Here is a 24,549-nt window from a genome sequence, read left to right on the forward strand (position 1 = left end):
ATCCTGCCCAAGGCAGAGCTTAGATAATAAATTACCCTCATTCAGACAATGGGAGAGTATCTTATCTCCCCTTCCTCTTCTGAAGACAGTTCCTTCAAGGCAAGGGTCTTCAAATTTGGCCCTTATCTCCCCTTCCTCTTCTGCAGACAGTTGCTCCAAGGCAGGGGTCTTCAAACTTGGTCCTTTTATAACTTGTGGACTTCAACTCCCAGAATTCCTCAACCAGGCATGCCTGCCTGCCTGAGGAATTCTGGGAGTTGAAGTCCACAAGTCATAAAAGGGCCAAGTTTGAAGACCCCTGCTCCAAGGCATAGTGGCATCATGGTTGCTGCTTTTTGCTTTAGGCTTCCTGTGAAATAACGAAGTATCGTATGTGTGTATAGCTAAATATTATGTAGAGAAAAAGGCAGACCGGAACCACCTACCTACCACATTGGCTAAACACTGTTATATTTCAGAAGACTTGTTCACTGAGTGGTAGGCATTCCTTAATCCATCCAAAAATGTAATTCCATGGTGAAATATCACAGAATGCTGCTGCTTATTTCTGTAGTCAATGAAAACCTTCTTATGGTATGTTGAAGATTTTGGCTAAGATTTTGTCGGTCATTGTTTAGAGAACTTTTCTGGGCCTCTAAGCCAGCGTTTCTCAACCTTAGCATGTTTTAAGATGCACGGACTTCAATATCCAGGATGCTCCAGTGTGCATGATGGTGTGGCTGGTTGAGGAATTTTGGGAATTGAAGTCCATGCATCTTAAGATTGCCAAATTTGAGAAACATTGCTCAAAGCAAAATTCAATGTAAGGCTGCAATGTGTATTGCAGTTATATTTGATGCTGCCCTACAAAGCTTTTTGGGCTGAAATGTTGACAGTGCTCACATATCACACTAAGTATTTTTTTTAAAGCTTCGGTATATACCATGCGGTGTGAACCCAATCTCTGTGGCTTTGTAAATCAGGGTAATAGTCAAACATTATATATGAACCAGACCTCTGTGGTTTGTTGAGATCATGGTCAAATCAAACTGGCTTAGCCCAGTGGGTGAATTCAGTGGTTGTGGCTACATGATATGCTATCTCTGATTAACTCCATCACAGTTTCAGTCAATCCACTTTTCTGGATTTGCATGACATATTGAACTATAAACAACCTCATGGGCCGAGCTAAACCAAAATGGGGTTGGCTACAGTGGGTCAGCATGTCATGTCCAAGGTAGCATATTCAGTAAGCCTAATTAAAATGAACAATGGCTCCTCACACAATCTGTAAAATAAGGAGTGCTTTCTCTAAAGCTGTTATATACATCAGTCTTCCCCAACTCTGGGAAGAAAAGTTTCCAGAACACTCGGAAGTTTTGCTTTCCACAATTCTAGAAGCCCAATCTATCCAGATGATCCTACGTTAGAAAATCTGAGGTAGGTCTCTAGCTGGATAAGGCTCCAAAAGAGTTCCCAAATGAGATATTCTGGACCTACAGTTTCTCTAAATCAAGGGTGGATCTTGACTTACCTTTCCAAAATACCTTCCGACTTTGCTTTCACGCCCCTATCTGTTAGGTTCCAATGAGATACGGTGCAAACTGGACAGACCACATCACAAGGGTGTGGTCCTGAGGGTGTTTTTTTGTATCTGATTAGGGTTGCAGAGAGCTTGGGACTTTTTTTGCAGTGAGCTTATTTCCTGGTTGGGCGATTGTGGCTAGCAAAAAGGAACTTGCAGCCTCCGTGGATTGGTAGCTGTGACTCTGTGACAGGAAGGCAAATGTTTGTCACACCATGTGGCTCAATAGGACTCATCTCATTTTCTAGTTCCCTTTTCGAGGCACTCTGAGTAGTCTGTGCAAGACGCTAGTCGGGCTTCACAGCATTCTCAGGAGATACTTGAAATATCTGTGGTTCTTGGTATTTGGGGGGGGATTGTAAAGGTAAGACTGGGGTTTGGGGTATCTCAGACCGTCTGCAGAATGTGACTGAATAGATGTAGGGGTTCTGTCCTTGTGAGGAAATGCAGAGTTTCATGATGGCTATGCGGGTACAAATTGGATTTGTGTGTTTTATGAAGAGCTAGATAATGCTTTCAAAAAAAAAACTATCTGAACATTTTTTGGGGAAAAAACAGCTGAAGGATTTCTTCCCCCCCTTTTTTTGGGGGGGGGAATGGGGAAAAATTCTTCTGGAATTGTTAGAATGCTTCACCACCACTAGAAAATATGTTATGAAATCCTCTCCACATCCCACAATTTTAATATTTCCAGAGGACGGAGAGTTTTTGGTGCGTTTTTAAAACCGTTAAAAAGTAATTTTCTGATAATTAAAGGGAGGAAAGAGCTTTAACTCTTCCAATTCTCTTGGCCCGTTGCTTCCTTCTTTTACCAGAACCAATATTTTGTTCATTGAGTTAATGTCTTGCGGAAGAGAAAAAAAATGTGGGAAAAAAAATGAAGAATTTATAAGCAGAATGGAGGTTTTGGAAGGCATTTTTCCAATATTTGATACAACAAACTGGCGGGGAGAATTGATTTGATTTGAACTTTTTTTTTTTTTTTTGTTCTGTTTGGCTTGTTCATCCTACTTGCAAACTAGATCCAGTTTTGATCTATACTGAGGGGGCTTTGATCTTGTGAGAAGTATAATTGAGTTAGAAGCTAGCTGTCTATCAATACAGCTGTCTTCTGCTCATGGCTTCTGCTGTCTTTTGATTTTGGAGAAAATGTGTTATGTAGGGCAGGGGTCTTCAAACTTGGCAACTTTAAGACTTGTGGACTTCAACTCCCAGAATTCCTCTGCCAGCCAGGGCTGGCTGAGGAATTCTGGGAGTTGAAGTCCACAAGTCTTAAAGTTGCCCAGTTTGAAGACCCCTGATATAGGGCCTATGGTTTCCCAACTCCAATAGGCAGTACCACATTGTACCTATGGAAAAAAGAAACTGCTTTGGCATAAATACATCCGGATCTTGCCTGGGCAGCTCTCATAATTGACCGCTTCTTTTATTGCATACTTTTCATAGAAATATCCTCCTATCTTAAGTTCTTGTGTGTTCCTTTCTTCCTTCAGGCCTGCAGGGTGCTGTGGTCACCTTGCCTGTAGTGGAGCTATCATGTCGGTGAGCGTGAATCTGACCGGCCCAGCTCCCTGGGGGTTCCGGATTACAGGAGGAAGAGATTTCAGAAAACCCATCATAGTATCTAAGGTAAGCAAACCAAACCAACATCATAAAGGGTTGAGCATGTAATTTGGGGAGACAAATGGAATTCTGATGTTCATTAGCAATCTAATGAGGGTTCATGCTGTTCTCCTGCTGGCCGTCCACATTATCTGACAAAACTCTGAGAAATATCCTTTATGGGGAAATTCTGGCCACATAACTTAATTAACCCATTTTCTGGGTTCGCACCAGGCTTTGACTCATTCTTAAACTCGATGCACTTGTGTCTGAAAATTCATGTCTTCCACATCCAATGTCTCTGCTCCCCCCCCCCACTCTGTATGACTTGGCCCAGATTGAAAGGAAGTAAGAAGCTTTCTACCCAGCTGTAGCACACTAGCTAGCTCCTTTTGTTTCCTGCCAACATAAGAAGCGTGGACATCAACCTCCAGCATTCCCCAGCCAGCCATACAATTGTGGTGGCTGGGAAATTATAGGAGTTGAAGTCCACATAGCTTAAATTTGACAAGTTTGAGAAAGAGCCGTGGTGACGCAGTGGCTGGAATGCAGAACTGCAGGGTAATTCTGTTGACTGCTGGCTGCTTGCAGTTTGGCAGTTCGATCCTGACTGGCTCAAGGTTGACTCAGCCTTCCATCCTTCCAAGATCAGTAAAATAAGGACCCAGATTGTTGGGGGCAACGGGCTGCAAACTGCTTAGGGAGGGTTGTAAAGCACTATGAAGTGGTGTATAAGTCTAAGTGCTATTGCTAATGCAGGGTAGTCCTTGTTTCTCATAAGGTTTGGGGCAACCCTCTTCAACCTCTGGACTTCCAGATATTTTGACTGAAGATCCATGAATTTCCTGCTGGAAAATTCTGAACATTGCAATCCTGGCACATCTAGTGCTCTGATTTAGAAATTGCAGTGATTTCATCTTTTCTTATATATCCAGCCAAGGTTGGGAGTTGGTCTTCTTCACCATTATGGATGGTCCTGCTGGTTTGCACCTTTGTGCTACTTATACTAGCTAGGATAGATGACTAATCTGGTCCAGAAATGAAATGGAACAGGTCTGGAATATTTGTTTCAGCACTGACATAGCACTCTCAGCTAAGGTTTCTTCAAACCAGATTTGCTAAGTAAGCCACAGTTGGCTGGGTTCACACATCAGCTAAGCCATGGAATCATAGTTTGCCAACTGTGCCAACTATGCTATTTCTGCGGTCAGAAATCACAGTAAGCTAGAAGCCATGATTTCCAATTATAATGCCTGGATCTACACAACATATTAAGCCCAAACTAAATATGTTGCATTATGGTCAATCATGGTATGTAAACCAAACGTGTATGTTGTTCAAGGAAAAAAAAATTAGAATTGATGAGTGCAAATGTTTTGGTGTCATTACTCACAGACCTAGATTTTGGTTGAAATTGCAGTTCGAAGCTGTCGTGAGCCTTAATCGAAGACAGGGCTGTCATGTTCTCTCCCACCAACAACATTCTTTTGCTAGGAGCTCTGGATGGAATTTCCTACCGAGAGGTGAACGAGAAGAGCTTGACTAGCTTGGCAGTTCCTGCACTGAATGTTTGTGAGATTCGTGCAGGACATCCTGGAATGCTGCACATTTCTTGTGTCTCCAGGGATTCCCGATTTGGTTGAGCCGAAGGCTGTCCAAGAGGTCTATTTTGCTGGGCGTTGAGCCAAGCATGACCTTTCGGTCTAATGGAGAGAACAGATCCTCTTCACTGTTCTTTAAATGAGAAGCCCACTTCTGAGAATGGACTCATAGTGTGGGTATGCAGGCAAGAGGAGTTTCAGAGTTTTTTCTCTTAGTCTTGTCTTTGGGGTTGATCCAGGGAGCTTCCCTTGCTCAGTTGAAAGGATCATAGAGTAGACGTGCCTCTTAGTTGGTCTACGAATACTGAAGAACTGGGTGCAAGCCCAGGGCCCCCTACCTGAAGCTACCCTCAAATTTAACATTGTGTACCTTTTTATTGTTTGCAAAACTCTTCCCCTCATTGATTGGCTGGCTCTTCCTTCCTCCTTTCTGCTCCTATGCTTCCCCGGGAAAGGAGAAAGACATACAGTATAGTAGGAAATGCTGTACTTTGCTTGGAGGGCTAAACCCCCTTATCACTGGCAATACTACTCGTTCCACTCATGTGTCTTGAACTTGCTATGTAGAGCATAGGGGAAATAGAGACTCTTTTATACTGCATTCCTATTTAAATGTCACTGAAGCAGTAGGCATGAACTTAAATGGACTCCAGAAGATGGTTAGAAGACAGGAAGGCCTGGAGGAACCTTGTCCACGAGGTCGCGATGGGTCAGACACGACTTCGCAACTAACAACAATTTAATTGTAAATAGATAGCAAGTTCAGAAAACAACAATGCCAGAAACTATTGGCAGAAGATGCTGAAGGAGAGTTGTGGCCCAAGTCAACATCTGTCTGGGGAACCCTCTCACTGCTGCTTTGCTTTGCCAGCTGTTCAAAGACTAGGCAACCAAAGCCCTGCATGCCGGTACTACTTTTATTATAAGGAAAAGTAATGGAATCTTTTAAGTCTGAAGGCGCCTTCCGCCCTCTTATCTTTGTAAAAACTAGGGAAGGTTTTATTGGAGATGCTTTCTTGGGTTGCAGTTCTGGCCCAAACGCAAGTTTCCTTTATCTGACCATTTTCTTGGATGTGACACTTTTCTCTCGTTCGTCAAGCTAATTCTTTCTGCCCCTTCTTTGAGTTTATAAATTAAACAGAGGCAGTGTAAAAAGCTTTCTGAAATGGTTGGCTGCAGTCTCTTCGTTTCTCTATTAGGGATGGGAAGGACTTCTTTACATGCCCGGGGGTGATTTCAAAGATTGCGCTTTCCTTGCCACATCCCTTCCCTTGTGGTGCTTTAAATTACAGTTGTTTGGAGGACGAAACTCTGCATTTGAACCAACAGTTTTGCATAAAAGTTTCAGCCTGCTTCTGCTTACACAATTATTTGTCTAGAAACCAGCAAAGAGAAAGGAGACACTTTAAAAAAAATATATACTTCCTGCTCATTGTTGTCTCCGAAATGCTCTTTGCTTGTGGAGATCACTCAGAAGCTCAAGTGAGTTAGGTCTGATTCACTCCAGGCTACTTGACCTGGCGATTAAAATGTTCTCTTTCTGGCTTGAAGGCTGATCTCTATATTAATGAACAGAGCAGCTTTGTGTGAAGTCCAATCTACTCTCCTCTTGATAGGCTACAACTCATAAAATTTCAAGCTAGAGGCCATGCACATATGGGCACCACATTCTCGGTTCCGGATGTGAATGCATGGCCTGCTCTACTAGTTTCTCCTTACATTACTGGGCAATATAGAGAAGAAAAACTTGCATTAAAAAAAAAATGCCAGGAGGAATAAGGAGCTCTTGTTTTTTATGTTTTGCAAATTTTAATTCTAGAAGTTTTTGGAGGGAGTCAGTCAGAAATAATTAGTGTTTCTAATTAAACATAGTGTTGTGAACCAATTAATACGTTCAAGTGGAGGGATTCTTAAAGGAGTCTAAAAGTTGATTTATGGCAACTTGGATGATTGAGTTCATTGACAGACACTTGAAGGAGTTAATTTAGCACACATTACTAATTAATCCTGAGAAAAACCTAGTGCATCTTTGTCTGGATGCCGGAGGAGGGCTATCCTTGTTTTGGATGGTGGAGAGGTACATGTTTGGTTAAAAAAAAAAGTGTGACTTTTCTGTTTCTCTTAATTATAATAATGTTTGTCAACTTTAATGACTTTATACGTGGACCTCAACTCTCAGAATTTCCCAGCCAGCAAGCGAGCTGGATGAGGAATTCTGAGAATTGAAGTCCACGTGTCTTAAAGTCGCTAAGGTTGAGAAACACCGGGCTAGTGGAAAATAGGATATTGTCCTTACATTCTAAGATTCCGCCTTAGTATGGTTAAGAAAATAGGAATGCATTTTCCAACAAACACATTTCAATTGTAGATGTCTTTGCTTTGCTTTGTGCTACACACAGGTGATAGAGCATGGCAAAGCAGCCCTGGGTGACCTTCGAATTGGAGATGTCATAATTTCCATCAATGGGGAGAGCACTTCTGAGATGCTGAATGTGGAGGCCCAGAACAAGATAAAGCAGAGCCCTGGGCAGCTGCAGTTGCAAGTGGACAGGTGAGTTTATCAAAGTGAAGATAGTCATCCACCTAGCGATGTGCTCAGGTACTCTTTCCCACAGGTAACTTTAGGAGCAACTCAACCGCAGAGGTATCATTTGTGCAATGTTATGTTATAGTATGATTAATTAGCCATTTCCAATGGAAAACAGACTTGGCCCGCTGATCTCCCTGGCGTTCCCATTGCTGTGGTTGAAATCCAGTGAATGGAAGGCAGGCCTCAGCAGGCTTTAGAACCTCGTTGAAGTTTTCTGGGCTTGGAAACTGAGCTATCTGGCTTGATTAGTTCCTGGATGAGAGGCAGCGAGGAATCTCAAAGGTGGAGGCTAGATTGAGAAATTAATCGAGAGAACATCCTGGAGGAAAGCCAGTACCAATAATTTTGGTATTGTTTGCTGAAAAACCTCGGTGAACTTGCCCATATCGTCACCAGGAGCAACTCAACTCAACGGTGTCTCTGCTTTTATTTTCACTTAGGAGATAGGACATGGTGGAGAGTCATCTCTCTAATGCAGTGTTTCTCAACCTTGACAATTTTAAGGCATGTGGACGTCAACTCCCAGAATTCCACAGCCAGCATTGCTGGCTGTGGAATTCTGGGTGTTGAAGTCCACATGCCTTAAAATTGTCAAGGTTGAGAAACACTGCTCTAATGGCTGGTCAGGAGGCCTACATGTCCCTTTTGACATGTCCCCTTGATTATGTTCCATCCATTGCTTCTTGTTCTGTCCCCTGGCCAATCCCCTCTTCTCTGCGATAGCCCCTCAAGTACTGAAAGACTGCCATCATGTCCCCCCATAGTCCTTCTCTTCGATAGGCTGGACATACCTCGCTCCCTCGACCATGTATCATACAATTTAGCCTCCAGCCCCTTTATCTTCTTTGTTGCTCTTCTCTGCACTCTTTTAATGGGTCTCAACATCTTTTTTGTATCGTCGTTTGTCAGACTGTTGGTTTCTCTTCCACAGTGTTCATAAGCTGCTTTTTTGGCTGTGAGAGCCTGTTAGTGGTTTGGAAAGCAGTGAGCAGCTGAACCACGGTGGGCTAACTGGAAGAGAAGCAATTTTGCAGATTTTTCCATCCAGCTGGTTCCAATGCTGGTGCTCTTGTTTATTTTTGTTGTTGTTGGGGGTTGAGGACTTGGGAACTGTTGCTTGGAATGGCTCACAGATGGGAAAGGTCCTTACAAGATCGGTGAAAGAACTTCATCTCCTCGTTTAGGATCTTTCACGTGCAAACACTTGTTCACACATGTTTGTGCCAAAGAAATCCAAATACGTTTGCTGAAATGGTTGTACGCCACTCTATATTGTGTGCTGTGCTGTATTTATTTCAGTATGTTTATCCAGAATAATGCTGAGCTCTTCTTAGTGGTTCATACTGGATGATTTTTATTAAGAGAAAAGCAAAAAAAGAGGGGGGAAATCCTCATCAAAACATGATTTGCTTTCGAGTCTCCTTCCTAATTTCAGTTGTCCTTTGTGCATGGTGAGAATATTCGTGCACTCTCCATGTGTGTGTGAAGAGTTGCCTTTTTCTACAAAAGGATGGGATGGCATCCCTAAAGCTTAACTTGTTTCCATGTAGGCACACTTGAATTGAGGGTGGGCTCCGAGTTATAAAAAGCAAAGGAGCCCAATTTTTTTCCCCTTATTTAACCTCCCTTCTCCCCCAGTTAACCAGAAACATCTAATTGTTGGCTTATGCAACTTATTTCTCTTACTTTTAAGGATGTGTGAGAACCACTTTCACCAGGACAGGGTGTATTCTTCTGGGAAGCTGTTGGGCAAGGTCTTCTGTGTTGTGGAGGCATAGGCCAAATCAACACCCAAACCTCTGCTTGCCAACGCTCCCGATGCTGACACTGAATGTCCTTCTTCAAAGTCTCAGTGACGCCAATCGATATTTGTTTTGGAGAAAGGGCTGGAAGAGCCAAGATTTTCCCTTCTTTCTAATAGGGCCTTTTCAGGAGAGGTAGGTCAGGAGAACTTCTGATTAACAAAACACGAGATGTACGATCGGTTGGGAACTGCTGTCTGAGTTTTTCCCGGGCCTCTTGCCTAAGCTGCAGTAGATCTGTGATTCCATAAGAGTCTAAACAGCCATTTGTCTGAAATGGTAGGGCTCTCTCCTGCTTGAGCAAAGGGGTTGGACTAGAAGACCTCTAAGGTCCCTTCCAACTCTATTATTCTATGTTGGATGTTCTAAATGTGGTTGGAAGGCTACCCTTTGGGGAAGTAGCTCATCGGCCATTGGACAGGGGAAAAGACTGGCAGAATCTTGTAAGGTGGAGAAGGAAGCAGAGTTATGGTCTTCAGTGAAAGGCAAGACCTGGACTGTTCTGGTTGGAGCAAAACGGACTATGCCCTTATGAGCAGGTCACAATGCAGGGTGTGGCGTTTACTGGCATGATTCAGAAAATCTCTTTCCACATCCTCAACTGGATGATGGTTAGATGCCTCAGATGACTGAGATAACACCAGTAAAGGGAATCCTAGGGAAACCTTTAACTCAACTTTCTCTTCTGCTGGAATTATTAGAGCTGAGTTGTACTCTTTTGCACCTGCTGTGTGAGCCTCTGCAGGATCTTGTTGCACTCTTTCATTGCATGCTCTGGCTTGCAGGTTTGGTATGCAGCAGTATTTGTGTGTGTGTGTGCGCGCTTTGGAGCGTTGTGTGTATGTGGTGGAAAATCCAGATGTGTTATAGCCATCTGTCCACAGCTGCCTAGCCAACCAAGGTCCTGTCATCTTTGTTCGATTGCTGTGCCTTCTTTTCGTGTCATCTTCTGTTGTGTGGTAGATGCAAGATCACCTTGGAAAGCCCTGATGGCATCTTGGCACCCTCCCAAAACTGACAAACTGAACTTGAGCAGTTCAACAAGCAACATTCCTTTCATTCCAGGGCTTTCAGTTCGTCCTCTCCTCTTCCTCTTCTCCCCTCCTTTGAACATGCTGATTGTCTCCTGCTCCCAACCCACACTTGTCCTGGGGCACTTGAAGCTTTGCGAGTTGGCTCCGTGTTTTTAGTTGGTTGACTTCTTCAGCTGTTGTGAGGCTGATTTTTCTGGTTCAGAATTCTCCACACCAAAATCCTGGTTGGAATTTATTGTGCGCATTTTTAGTGCTTTATTCTAGTTATACTCCCTTCTTCGTATTAATCCCTGAGGATTTTCCTACTTAATTGTTAGACAATTTTAGCAAGAATACCTTTGGTTCCCATCAGGTTAGCCTTACCTCAACCTGAGAAACCTGAAGCAGTGGCCCTTCATACATCTGGAGGACACCCAGGTGAAAAAGTGGTATTAACACATTTCTTGTGTGTCACTCTTGAACTAGCTAGTATATGCCATGTCTTGGTTTGGTATAAGATGAGAGTATCACCAGCTTCTTTTAAAAGCAAAATATTTTTTTTTACATGCTGTGGTATTCTAAAAATTGTACATGTGGATACCTAGCACATCCATTAAGAAAATGTGGAAGAAGTCCAAGACAAAGTTTAAGCTGGAGAACACCAGTCTTGTTCTCTGCCTATTATTCTTGACTGGTTTCCAGGAGTCTTCACATAATAGACGTGAGCTGAGATTTTTTTTTAAAAAAAACACAGTCTTAGGTTCTGCCTTTAACTAAGAAGTCACCACCAGCCCTTAGAACTGAAGAACCTTGAGAACTGAAGAAGCTTCTTGGATGAGAAGCAAAACATTTTCAAAGAAAGAAAACCCAAAGTCCAGTTGCCTTTTGGGACAATCATAACCTGGATGATTGAGAATCCCCATAGACACCAGGCTTTAGGATTTTTAATGTGTTAATATTCCCAGTCATGTAATGTTTCCTGTTACTTTTCCTTATTTGATCTTGTTTCCCAACCCTCCTAGAGCAGGGGTCATCAACCTTGGCAACTTTTAAGACTTGTGGACTTCAACTCCCAGAATTCCTTAGCCAACCAGGAATTCTGGGAGTTGAAATCCACAAGTCTTAAAGTTGCCAAGGTTGACGACCCCTATCCTAGAGTACTAGATTATAGATAGATAGATAGATAGATAGATAGATAGATAGATAGATAGATAGATATATAGATAGATAGATAGATGATATAGACAAAATACATGCAGGAAATACATAGAGTAGATAGAATAGGTGGATGGATTGATCTCTATCTGTTTGTATATCTACATCTCTCTGTCTCTACCCACCTACCCACCCTCCCACCCACTCACTCACTCACTCTACCTACCTACCTACCTACCTATCTTATCCACAGACATACCTCAATAATATTAGCTTAGTTATAGCTGGGTCTAAAATGGGTGTATGGAGATTTGGTCTAGGTGACGTTTATTTCCATCTTGGCTATGGGCCACAACAGGATTGTAAAACCAGTAGCAAACAATATAACCTGTCATATGGTGAGGGATAGATTAAGTAAACAACTGCCATTTAGAGTAGTCATGTCTGCGTTATGGGTTAAAAAAGGAAGTTATGTAATCAAATTCTTGGCCATGGCTAGATCTTTTCTTCTAACAGGATGGACTGCTCATTTTTAAAAATGTACATTGGTATTTCATTAATAACTTCCCCTCTGCTTTTGACATGTTTTGCTCTATTCTTCTTTTGACTCCTGGTATTTATGTCCAACTTCTTATAGAATGCCACTTTGAAATGCAAGGTAAAAATTTAAACTTGTACTTAGCAATAAACTCTTAGGTTGCCTAGATGACTTTGCTTTAGTGGGATGGGTGGTGCTCATGGAGATGGAGAACTCCTCGCAAATTAAACATTGCAATATAGAAAACAAGACAAATTCAGGATTTAAGAGTAAGCATTTCCCCCACCATCAGTAATAAAGACAATGGGTTTCTAAGTTGTAGCATGATTTTGTTTTCAGTTTGGTGATGGTCAGTCACAGAGTAAAATGCTGCATTTCTGCATGTCTCATGTCGGTTCCAGGCTGAAGAAGCAATAGGGCTAAAGGTAACCAGGAAGTGGAATGGTGATTTCAAATTCTTTGGTTTCACTTAGTTTTTAATCTTTCGGGGCTGTGAGTTTTGCAATCTGGAAATAAATATGTTGTGCAATATAGTATGAGACCCTTAGATTAAAAATAATGTATTTTCTGACCATGTAAACATTTCTCTTCACGTATAACTGTTGAATATTTGTTTTTATTTTACTGGTTTTCAGATATGTTCTTAGCCTTAATCTAACTTTTTTAAAGCTCTTTTCTCCCTGTTAATTTACTTCTGCATTGACTAGCAACCATCTGGAAGTCTTACTAGAGCCCACTTTACAAGGAAGTGCAAAGACCCTGAAAATAACCTGTGTCTTCCAAAGTCAATGCAACTATTTGCCTAATAGGCTATCTGGACAAGCGTTTGATATTGTATAGAACAGAGCAGTCTTCCCTTAGCTGGAATCTCTTCTATTTACAATTCCCATAATTCCCAGCCAAGAGGGTTGGGATTCCATGAGTTGTAATTGCAGCTCATCTGGATTTGGAAAGGCTGAAATTCACAGTGGGTCAACTATTGACTTGTGCTGCTCTGACTCTTTGGAACAAGCTTGCTGCATCTCAAGGTTCAGAGCAGGGGTCTTCAAACTTAGTCCTTTTATGACTTGTGGACTTCAACTCCCAGAATTCCTCAGCCAGGCATGCGTGCCTGGCTGAGGAATTCTGGGAGTTGAAGTCCACAAGTCATAAAAGGACCAAGTTTGAAGACCCCTGGTTCAGAGGTTCCTTTCTCTTGTTGTTTTCGAGAAGACCGTTCAGATCTGGCTTTTCTTAAAGAAGCTTTTAGAGGTTAACATCTGGCTTTGTGCATTCCACTCAAATTGTTTATGTTCTGCCTTTTAATCCAAACTTTATATTTTCACTCTATTTTTTTTTAAGGAAGCTTAAGCACATTTGAACTGATTGCATGGTGTACATGAACTGATCAGACTATTATAATTTGATGTTATGCCAGTTCTATAAACAAATGACACAACGCTTTTCAAAATGGTAGTGATGTTATCTCTTGCTGCAAAAACAAGAGTATTCTGGCACCTGAAATATTGGTTTTGAAGCTTCATTTTTCTTCTAGGATTACATGCACCTCATGCCTTCGGAGATGTCTTTCCCTCTATGTATAGCTTTTTATAAACAAGCGGAGCTTAGAAAAAACAAACATTCTCTTTTTTGTATTTCTTTTCCTTGTCAACCTGAGCATTTACCCCTTTATTATATCTCCTTTTAAAGTGTAGGTCTTGGATTTGTTTGTTTCATAGATTTTGGTAGTTGGAATTCCAAGTCCAGCCAGCCAGTTTAAATCTCCCAGATCGATGGTTGTCTAGCCTCTTATTCAGGTTGCCAGACTAACTTATAATTGAGGTAACATTCCTGCTTTGTCAGTTATTCCATATAAAGTGTTGAGCCCATCCTTGTATAATTATGCTGTTATAAAGCCTTGCTGTTAGCAAGGGTCTCATCTGGCAACATTTAGCCTAAATCTGCCTTCCACACCTTCCTTCTCACTTGGGGCAGTTGGAGTCCTCACCAAAATTTAATTCTAGAAGAAAACAGGAATGTGAGAGCTTCAGACTTGTATATTTCTAGCAGTGCCAGATGCCAAAGGGAGAAAGTCTGAATCCTCTAACACCACACAAGAAACATTCTCCAGGGCTGATACAAGTACAATGTGAAAGAGGCTAATTGCATTGCTGGTCCCTATCCCACTCTGTTCCTAGTCGCTGTAGTAATCTGACTCGCCTCCAAGAATATGCTTAGATTAGTAGGCTTAGCTTACACATTTTTAAGGTTGCCCATCAACCGTGTTAAACTAAGGACTAAGTGTTTGACTAAGGAGCAAGGCTGGTTGGGGAATTCTGGGAATCGAAGTCCACGAGCCTTAAAGTTGCCCCGGTTGGGTCCTGTGGTGTAGAAGCTCTATTGATGATTGACTTAAAGGTTTGGCTTTTGCTAGTGAGATTCTGTCTTCTTTCTATCACTTTGCATGAAACGGTGGTAGCTTGATCTGCAAGGTGTCAGCCAAGCCTGTTCTGCTAGGACAGGGGTCTTCAAACTTGGCCCTTTTATGACTGGTGGACTTCAGCTCCCAGAATTCCTCTGGCTGAGGAATTCTGGGAGCTGAAGTCCATCAGTCATAAAAGGGCCAAGTTTGAAGACCCCTGTGGTAGGAGAAGGGGCAACTCAGCAATTGAAGTCAGAAATGAAGTCCACAAGCCTTAGGGTTGGACATCCCGCCTCTACAGTCTGCCCTCTTCTCCTTCTTACTGCCGTTTGGTTTCTTTCTCTCTTCCCCCCCCCCTTCATAATTTAATTCTCTTTAATGAATTCCAGCTCTCAGCTACATCAAAGTGCATTCTTGTAGAGAGAATAAAAGGAACCACTCGTCCCCCTCACCCACTCCCTGCTCCCAATTTTAGTGTCTGGGGTTGGGGGCGGGGAGGTATCCCAAACCTCCCCTTGTTCTGTGGCTGGAGTCAGTATCTCTTCTGATGTAAGGTAATTGGGAGCGGCAGAACCCTCTTTTAATCCATAGTGTAAGAAGCCCGTCTCTGTGGCATCTTGGCGGGAGCAAAGAGCCGTTATGGAAGCACTAAGAGCGTGCCATCTGTGGTTCATTTAAAGGCCTTAGAGTGAACACCCCGTGGGAGAGGCAAACTGTCTTGGTTAAGAAAGGATTATTTATTTATGGTGGGGTGTTGGTGTGAGATGAAAGAGTACCTAAGGCAGACATGTCAAACACAAGGCCCGGGGGCCGGATGCGGCCCGCGAAGTGGTTTCATGTGGCCCGCGAAGCCATCCTGGAAACAGTGAGGGAACGGCCCCCACTATCTTGGCCCTAGCCCAGGCTGGCCAGGAGAGAGCCAATGTACAATTTTGTGGTGGCCATCTTGGCACTTGCCCCGGTGGACCATGCCTTGGCACTTGCCCCGGTCCCACCCCCTTCTGCCAGAGACCCTCAGATCTGTCCCACTCCTGCCCAGGCCCCCACAGGCACCCTTGACGCGAATGATGTAGAGCTAACCACGCCCACCCGGTAGGCCACACCCACTCCATCCATGCCCACCTGGCCCCCCAAGGGCAACCGCAATGCTGATGCGGCCCTCAATGAAATTGAGTTTGACACCCCTGACTTAAGGGGTCTTCCATGTGGCCGTTTTTCTCCCATGCGGAAAGTGGCTGGAAGTGAAGCTGGATTGAGAAATGGCTGAGCAGATTCCAGGGCATGTTTGGCTTTGGCCAAGTGCCTTCTCTTGTTTTAGAGCCCTCTTTCTTGTGCCAAGGAAGCAAGCACCAATTTCTTTAGACTATTTGTAGCTCTGTCTTGAACTGCGGGGTCCTTGGTACTCTCTGAGCTTGCTTGTTTTCTTACAGATATTTCATTTCCAAACTAGGTAATGAAAGTTGGGTAGTCGTTGGCTAATGAGAGGTCTTACAAGAAAACAACCAAGCTCAAGAGAGATCGAATCTGGGTCAGTCACCGGAATGAGAGATTTAGTCTTCTAAGCTTTTGGATTTGCACTGAAGCCCATCTTCGCTCTACTTTTGTCTACTGCAAATATGTGCTTTGGGCTATTCTGCGAGTTGTATTTATGCGGTGCCTTCTTATTGGTTGATTGGTGTGTTGATGGCTGGCGATTGGCTGTTTTCCCTGTGCTGCCAAGCCCTCAGCTCCTAAATACTTGATAAACTGGTAGTAAATTAACACTCCTGTTGACTGACGAGGGGCCCAGTGACCTTTAGCTCTGAAGAATCAATCTCTGGTCCCAGTGACCAACTCAGATTCGATCTTGCAACGTTATCCTGAGACACATATATTTGCCTTCATTCCTGAAGCTCAGAGGGCACCAAGGACTCCATATTTTCCATCAGCTGGTCTTGGAGGAGACCTTGTTTCCAATGGGAGGTTTGTTGTCTGAGCCCTTACCTTGATAATGTCCTCCTGGGACCTAGACCTTCTCACCCCTCATAGTCACCACAATGTTATTTTTCTTCTTCTCAATTGAACTAGAAGGGGAAATTGGCAGAACTCATCCATTTCAATATTTTTGGTGGCGTTTTTTTTTTAAATAGAAGATTCCTTATTTCATAAGTGGGTTGGTGAACCTGTCAGTCAACTGATTGCTGAAGATACTTTGGTTCTTAACTATCTGCCTTTGTCCTCTCGTCTTGCCGCAGGTCACAGCAGTTTTCTCCCAGCCAGACTAATGGTGAAAGTTCCCCAGAGATGTTGGCCCTACGATTTCAGGTAAGGATCCCTTTGCTTCATTCCAGCTGGCTAGATGGGGTTGAGGAGAATCAGTCCAGTTTCATTAAGGGAGCCAAAGATTACGCCGCTCCTCACGACAACTTTGTTTTCCCTGTGTGTGGAGGAGGAGCTACATGGGTACCACCAGTACTGCCTGGGTAGTAATCGTATCGCTGGTCCTTTGGGTAACATGACTTTTCTTCAAAAGTTAACAATATGTGGGAAGAAGCCAGTCAGGGTAGGGCTCCTTTTATGATTAGGGACAAAGAGTGATCTTAGTCATCCAATTTGGGGATGCTGTAAAAGAGCAGCTAGCATTAATTTGTGCCACTGTGGTTGATGTCGCTTTGATTTTCTGTATGCAGCTATTCTTCTGAACTTGTTTTTTTTAAATTATGTTTGCCTTTTCCAACAGGATGTGGTGAGAACTAGAGACAACGGTCAGAATTCAGTGAGATCTTCCTACTCAAGTCCAGCTTCCATCAGTCCACGGCCCACCAGCCCCTACAGTCCTTCATCTCCTGGGTATAGACCCGGCAGCCCATACAGCCCAATGACACCCAGTCTGTCTGCTGAGGTCAGAGGGGAGCCTGTGATAAACAGCCGCAGGTAGATGACACCTTTAGGAACTTAATCAGATCAAAAGTCTATTGAGTCTTCCCATAGAAATGTCAAACGAAAGACACAGAGAACAAAATCTTTGGCATTCATCCAGCCAAAGAGGATGAAAAATACACTTCCTTAGATCCGGAGGAACTTGCAAATATGTTATCTGATTCCACACCTCATTACAATGAACCCCTTTGGTTGAAGATGCATTCATGAAGAACTGTAGTTTTGAACGAGCTGGACTGGAAATGAGGAGAACCATGTTCAAATAGAAAGTAGAGCTCACTAAGGGATATTGCACCAGCCATGTCTTCCATATCTAGCATTTTTTTACAGAATTGCTTGAATAGGAAGGATACCCCACCGCCACCTCTCTTTCAATTTTCAGAAGAAAGGGCAGGATGTAAATGCAGTAAATAAATATATCTTTGTTTAATTGGGGAATCGGTGTTAATGGAGGCCTTCCAGAAATAATAGTATATGAAGTATATACATAATATACTTGTTCTATTATGTTTAAAGTATTGCTTAAAGTATTGAAAATAACAGATTTTTTTTTTTAAAAAAATTATTAATTGCCATTGAGAATGTCGGGTACAGGCATAAAATTATTTAACTTTTCATCCAAAGTTGAGTCTGAGATTTAAAAAAAAGAACCATTACAATTCGCATCAAAATAATATTAGTTATAAGTTTCAGTCTTGAACTAATTATTTAACGTTAAGATCTCTATTACATTGTTATTTAATGTGTATACAGTTGGTCCTTAACTTACACTACAATTGGGACTGGTGTTTCTGTCATAAGTTAGTGTGGTCATAAAGCAAGCCATCACATGACCTAGCTCAATTTTAGGGCCATTTTTACCATAGTCATTAATCGAATCCCATGGTCATTAAGTGAATCTGGCTTCCTCAATTGACTTTGCTTGTTAGAAATTGGCTGGAAACATCCCAAATCGCGATCGACTAACCTCAAGATGTTGCCACCGTTGTAAACATGAGCCGGTTGCCGGTGACCTGAATTGCGATGATGTGCACATGGGACCGGTGTGGCAGACGTAACTTTGAGGATGAACCATAAATCACTCTTTCCTAAGCCATTGTAGCTTTGAACCATTGTTACTCAGAAGGTTGTTAAGTAGAGGACCGTCTGTGTGTCCATGTGTCCCCTTGTTCATTCTTTACCTAAATCGGGAGTGAAAAACCTTTTTTTATTTTTAATCAAGGAAAATGTGGTTGAGGATGCCAGGTGTGTGTCAAGCATCTTCTTTTTCTTGTTCTGCTTCTCCTTGTTCACGCTCACTCTCCCTTTCCCCTTGGCTCAGTAGGCTGCTGATCAAGCTACAAATGACTCCCCTTGCCAACATTTTGCACAGATAACTTGCCAAAGCCTTAAGGCTCCTGATCCAGGCCTATAAACTTTGTTTAAAAGTAATCTGTTTAACATTTGCCATGAAATAATGCAGTGGACCGGTATCTGCTTTCTGCTGTGCCTAAATAAAATGTGAGCTGGTTTTAATATGAACCAGCAGGTGCTAATATTTCAATCTAATCTATAATGTTTTGCATTGCTTCTCATAACTTGCCTTTTGTTTGGCCAGCTTTTCAAACTTCTTTTCATCATGCAGGCCAGGCTTCTACTGTACTTGTAAACAAAAGCTGCTCACTAGCTACTCATTTTGGTCTTCAGTCCTGCCTTTTCTAATCTAAGTGTCATTTTGATTCAGATTCTGCTATGGCAGTTCGGCAAGATTTGATTTTCTGACTCTGCTTTTCAGTTTTTTATTTGTCTCCTGGTTTTTAGAAGATAGCCGCAATAGATTATTTTAAGTTTGGAGGTTAGATGCGTTTGGGGTAAGGAGTAAGCTGTCTTAAGGTGCCTTAACAAGACATTATCCTTGGAGCTAATGGGTTTTGTTGGTCTCCCAACATTACCTCTTCATGCTCTACACCAGTGTTTCTCAACTTTAGTCATTTTAAGATGTTTTGAACATCAACTCCAGAATTTTCCAGCCAACATAGCTGGCTGGGGAACTCTGAAGTTGAAGTCCACACATCTTAAAATTGTTGCGATTGAGAAAACTGCCCTAAGCACATACTTCTTCCTCTTTCTTATCCATAATAAGCAAAACCTGTTTCCATATTCCTGTTCTTTCTCTTTTTTTTTAGCTTCCAGTCAATGGGGACTTCACTTCAGAGTCAGCAGGAGTCGAGCAACAGACAGGTAAACTAGCTTTCAAACTAGTTTTGGGATTCCCTGGAATCTTGGGATGATACTTAAGTATAGCTACTCTGAGCACTTTGTTCTGGGAAAGGGCATATTTGTGATGCAGGTGATTTATAGGAAACATATTGACTGTGGGGGAAGACCAGAAGGAGCATGGAAAGAAATGGTAGAGGGGGGAACCTTGTAAGAAACGCAGTTAAACTCCCGTACTTGGCTGAATTTTCTGCTTCTTTAATAGCTATAGCAGCAGGGACCATCATAACAGGAGCCATATCCCCAGGGAAGCATAGTCAGCTAATATTTGTGTAATGTGATCAAAGGTGAAAAAAGTTAACCATGATTTGGCCTGCTATCCTCTGTCCCTTTTATAGAACTTGTATTATCAACTCTTAAGCTGACGGCTTCCATGTCATTCGTCTCCATTGCTCTCAACTTCTCTAGCCTCTGTTGGCCCTTTAAGCCTATGTCTCAGCTGTTGTGATCGTGTTGCTTTGAACTGGATGCTCTCCTGCACATGTCTCTGCAGCCCACAGCACACCTGGCTGGCTGAGGACATTTGCTTGTTTCTGCCTGATGTCTCCAAGCAACAAATGGGATCCAGGGAGGCAGAACCAGTTTGGGGAGATGCTGCTTGCATCTTTTACACAAGGGGCAGGGTGAAGTCCTTCCTCCTGAGGCCTATTAAAGTATCTTTTGCAAGCAAATCCACAGTTGCCTCAGCCAAAGAGCCCCGTTCAGGTAGTTCATGAGGGAACCCCCTGGTGCGAGTTTGCAGCATCTCATGATGCTTCAAAGTGCAGCACAAAGGTCTAGAGAACTTGAAGTTAAACAGCTAAGCTTTTTAATGATATTAGCAGTCACCTGAGAAGATGTTAGCTCTCAAGAATCGTATCAGGTTATAGTTCTTCTCCACCGCCTCCACTCTTTTATTTACAAGTAGTTGTAAGTAGAATATCAACAGTTGTTCTGTCATCTAGACCAGGGGTAGGCAACCTTGGCTCTTTTATGACTTGTGGACTTCAACATCCAGAATTCCTGAGCCAGCCATGCTGAGGGGAAAGAGAGAGGTTTCCAAGCTGAGCTAGGCTGGCTCAAGAATTCTGGGAGCTGAAGTCCACGATTCATAAAAGAGCCAAGGTTGCCTACCCCTGGTCTAGACCAAGGTCCCTTACCCTCAGTTTTACAATTCTCAGAGCCTTCTGAAAAATTCAGTGGCCATATTCAATACAATAGCTATACCATAACTCTTAAAATAGCCTTTGCACACCTTCAAATTGGAGGCAACCTACATCGCTATCCAAACGTCTTGGGAAATCAATGGAAAATATTGGTTCTGTCCACAGACATGATCTGGCCCCACTCATCTCGTATTGCTCTCTTTCTCACTTCGATTTGTTATGCCATCAGAAATATTAAGTATTGCCTTGGACTGGTTGAAGGTTGCCCATCCCTGCATCCCGCTGTCTTTGTTTGAAAGTATTTCTCAATCACTTATTTCTAAAAAAAAAAGAATTATGGTTCTCTTCCTTATTCAGTTAAAAGCAATATTGGTTTGCTTTTATTTGTTAATGAGGATGGGATGGGATTTGAAGGATATTGATGCAGATCTGGGTAGGGTGTCCATGGCTGTAATAATTAATAGAATTAAACATGATAGGACATCTAAGAGAGACTCAAGCTATCTCTATGGAAATTGCTAAGCTCCCCTGTGATAAACAGAACAGAACAGAATGACAAGAGCTGGAAGATACATTGGAGGTCATCTAGTCCAACCCCCTGCTCAAGCAAGAGACCCTATAATATTCCAGACAAAAGCCTCAGTTATGGAGTGCCAACACCTTTTGAAAGCAAGCTGTTCTATTGGTTAGTTGTTCTCATCATTAGGAAATTTCTCCTTAGTTCCAGGTTACTTCTCTTCTTGATTAGTTTCCATCCATTGTTTCTTGTCTTGCTTTCTGGTGCTTTGGAAAATAGATTGACCCCCCTCTTCTTTGTGGCAGCCCCTCAAATATTGGAACATTGCTATCATGTCATCCTAGTCCTATTCACTAGACTGGACACCATGAAGCTTTTAAAAAGTATATCTACTATTAATTTCTTGGAAACCAAGACCACTTTGATAACTAGACTGCCTAAAGTATTTTCCCATGAGAAAACGTTTAGTCACTCTGTCTTACTTTTTTCTCCTACCTTCTTATGTTTGATCAAAATCAGTTCCAGTCTCCACTGGTGGAAAAACAAAAGGGTTAGCACAATTGGAGATTGTGTAATCCTGAAATGAAGTATTCAGATTAAATCCACTGAAACAAATCTGCTTCACTTGTACAATTTCATTGGCTGCCTTTTGGTGTGGGAAGCAGATTTTAACTGCATTGGTTTATTCAAATCAATAGTTCAGTTAAAATCCATAAATGAATTGCTCACATCCTGAAGGCTTTAGGCAGATGTCAGAAGCCAAAGACAGTGCCCTGCCCTGTGAAACTATAATCTTACAAAAATATTCAACTCAACATTTTTCTCCACCCTTAGTCAATGTAATCCTGAGCCCTGAAGGACACATCAAACTGGTTGGACTTAATGCTTTTGTGTGTTGTTCAATCTGGATTCTCAGGAATGTTCATTCTGCAATGCTGCTCCTTTTTTTTCTTGCCAGAATGCGTCCAGAAATGGAAACATGAAGATTTGTTTAGGGGACAATATTTAAATGAGAGTGCAAGTTCATGTGGTGTTATGGCTGCAGGACTGAGCTTTGAACTCCATTTTGAATCTTAAGGTGACTGCGAACTTACTTCGGTGGCCTTAGGCACATTCTCAGCTTCGGTCTCACCTGCACTAAGGGGGAAGAGAAGTCAACTAAAGAGAAGTCACTAAATGTCTTTTTGTGAAAATGATGACGAGTTAATGAATGTGGAACTCTCGGAACCATTGAAAGCTCTAATTGTTGTTGACTGTAGTTATGATTATCATTATGATTATTTCCACAATATAGATACACTCCTTGACTGCACTTTCTCCTGCAATTGTACTGGACGTTTTCAGCGTTTGTAAGCCAACTTCCCAGGGCAATCTTCTGGAATGCTTCTGCCCTCCTAAGGAGCTTTTTCTGTCTCTCCTCCTATGGTCTTTGAGGTCTTGTCTCCATGCCCGTGTGGCCTGGCATTTTCCTCAGCTGTTGCTCTTGGGCTGGAGCTCTTGTTTGTTTGCTTGCTTTGGCTCCAGGGACTGGCCTGTCTGTGTTTTTGATATATTCTGGGGCTGTTTTTCAAGCCCAAATTTTTGGGAGGAGAGGTTGGCCCAAAACACACTGTTTGCCAGCTGGCATCTTACTCATCCCAGCTCTACAAGGTCTTGTTTTCTCCTCATCATTTTCTTTCCATTCCAGTATTTATTTGCTTTAATTCTTGGCCCTGTTTTGGTTGACCTCCTCCCAGCCCAGCAGTTGGCTTCTGCTGAGGGCTCAGATTTGAGGGTTGGAGGCTAATGAGCTGATGCTTGGGCCTGGCTGGTTCTCCTTTATCTTATTTCCCCCAGAAAATTCCTTAACAGGGCAACTTCTCAGAAAGGGAGATCATGGGAATTGATGCTCTGTTCAGCTTGAGTTTCAGAACAAGGAGGAACCTCCTTCAGCCACACATGCCTGGCTGAGGAATTCTGGGACTTGAAGTCCACAAGTCATAAAAGGGCCAAGTTGAAGACCCCTGCTATAGATGGTCCTTTTTTTCTCATAATATTCAGATAGTTTGGGTGCCTAGAGAGATACATAGGGGAATGTAAGAGTCATTTAGTCCAGGATTGAACTAAAAGCATTCACAGCTGGTGGCCTTGACTGAGTGACATTCAGCAAACATGAGGTTCCATGTAGCAAGTGAAAAACCATGCCTCCTTTGTGAATTTGTTGTTATTTATTCAGAATCATTTTTTTCAGCCCCTTCAGCCCAAAGGGAGGCCTGAAGAAGGGTTGAAGGTCTAATGTAGAAAGCCCACTGTTGGGCTTATGATCTTAAAAAATAACATTAAAAGAAAATAAATAAGAAAGAGGGGGGGGGGACAAGAAAAGAACTAGGCCTCCAAGTCAGTAGCCATTTTGTTTCTGTGGCAAAATATTCCCTACGTGATTTGAGGTTTATGTGAAGATTTATTTTGACGGTATTGAATCAATTGCCAATTCGCTTTCTTGAGTGACCATATATTAAAGCAATATGGGAAATGAAAAACAGATTCCTTGTCCATTCCTCTCTGCGTGGTCTTTGAAAGCCCTTCTAACCAGGATTACAGAAATTGGAGGCAGCATTTCTTTCTCATTTGGGGATGAGAAATAAATGAAACATTACAGTGTATTCTCAAAAATAGGCATATCACAGCCTCTCCAAAAGCATTCCCAACTGCATATGGGGTAAGGTTGCCCCATCTGGTTTGAAATCTTCAGTCTCCCAAAATGTTAGATGCATCCTTGGGCCGTTAAAAGATCCTAAAGTCTACTAAAGCCCCAGACAGTTCTTCGTAAGGAAAGTGTGCGTATCTCTTTTCTTGCACGTTTTCCAGGATAGTCGCTTGCGTTCGGGTTAGAAGCAGCCAAGCGCTTCTGGGTTGAAAGGATCGGCCCATGACATCACTGTTGCCCAGGGGATGCCCAGTTGTGGCATCATGTCTCCGTTGATGAGCCCATAAAACTGGTACCTATTTATCTACTCACTTTCAAACTGCTAGGTCAACAGGAACTGGAGCAAATGACGAGAGCTCACCCTATCACACAGCAGCATTTGGATCTCAAATAAACGTGGGCTTGTTTATTGTCAACCGAGCTTCCTAACATATGAGCCAACAATGGCTTCATATTACTGTACATTTATCCCTTTATAAGATGGGATAACCTTCACTGAACAGTATCTCAAATGTGGATACACCAGGGGTTTATTGTCTTTACTGACAGCTTAATTTTGCCGGCATAATTCAAGAAAACACGGTAGTATTAGTAGACTGGTAGCTCTCCTGTCCTCTCCTTGTGTGACCAGTTAAATGATCATCTTTTAGTTCAGAATAGGTTATAAAAAGGCAGCAAACTTAAGATTGCCTCCAAAATAGTTGCTAGAGGAGATGCTGTGGAAAACTCAGAAGATATGTTGCATTCCAGAGAATGATAA

The 24,549-nt window shown here is 42.5% G+C and overlaps 1 protein-coding gene across 2 annotated transcripts in view; it reads left to right on the top strand.

The window, feature by feature from the left end:
* The window catches only part of PDLIM2 (PDZ and LIM domain 2), a 46,363-nt gene that overhangs the window by 7,722 nt on the left and 14,092 nt on the right, over positions 1-24,549 (top strand). Inside the window, exons 1-6 of one of the 2 annotated variants that reach the window (XM_039354286.1) lie at positions 1,784-1,928; positions 3,058-3,193; positions 7,167-7,318; positions 16,501-16,570; positions 16,986-17,179; positions 19,351-19,405. In XM_039354286.1, coding sequence (XP_039210220.1) covers positions 3,101-3,193; positions 7,167-7,318; positions 16,501-16,570; positions 16,986-17,179; positions 19,351-19,405 — 564 coding nt within the window. In that variant the 5' untranslated portion in view covers positions 1,784-1,928; positions 3,058-3,100. Of the gene's footprint in view, positions 1-1,783; positions 1,929-3,057; positions 3,194-7,166; positions 7,319-16,500; positions 16,571-16,985; positions 17,180-19,350; positions 19,406-24,549 lie in introns of those variants that run through there. The other variant, XM_039354285.1, reaches the window with a different exon arrangement.

This window comes from Crotalus tigris, unplaced genomic scaffold, assembly GCF_016545835.1.
Source record: "Crotalus tigris isolate CLP2741 ecotype Arizona unplaced genomic scaffold, ASM1654583v1 scf7180000018549.3470463, whole genome shotgun sequence".
Lineage (NCBI taxonomy): Eukaryota > Metazoa > Chordata > Lepidosauria > Squamata > Viperidae > Crotalus > Crotalus tigris.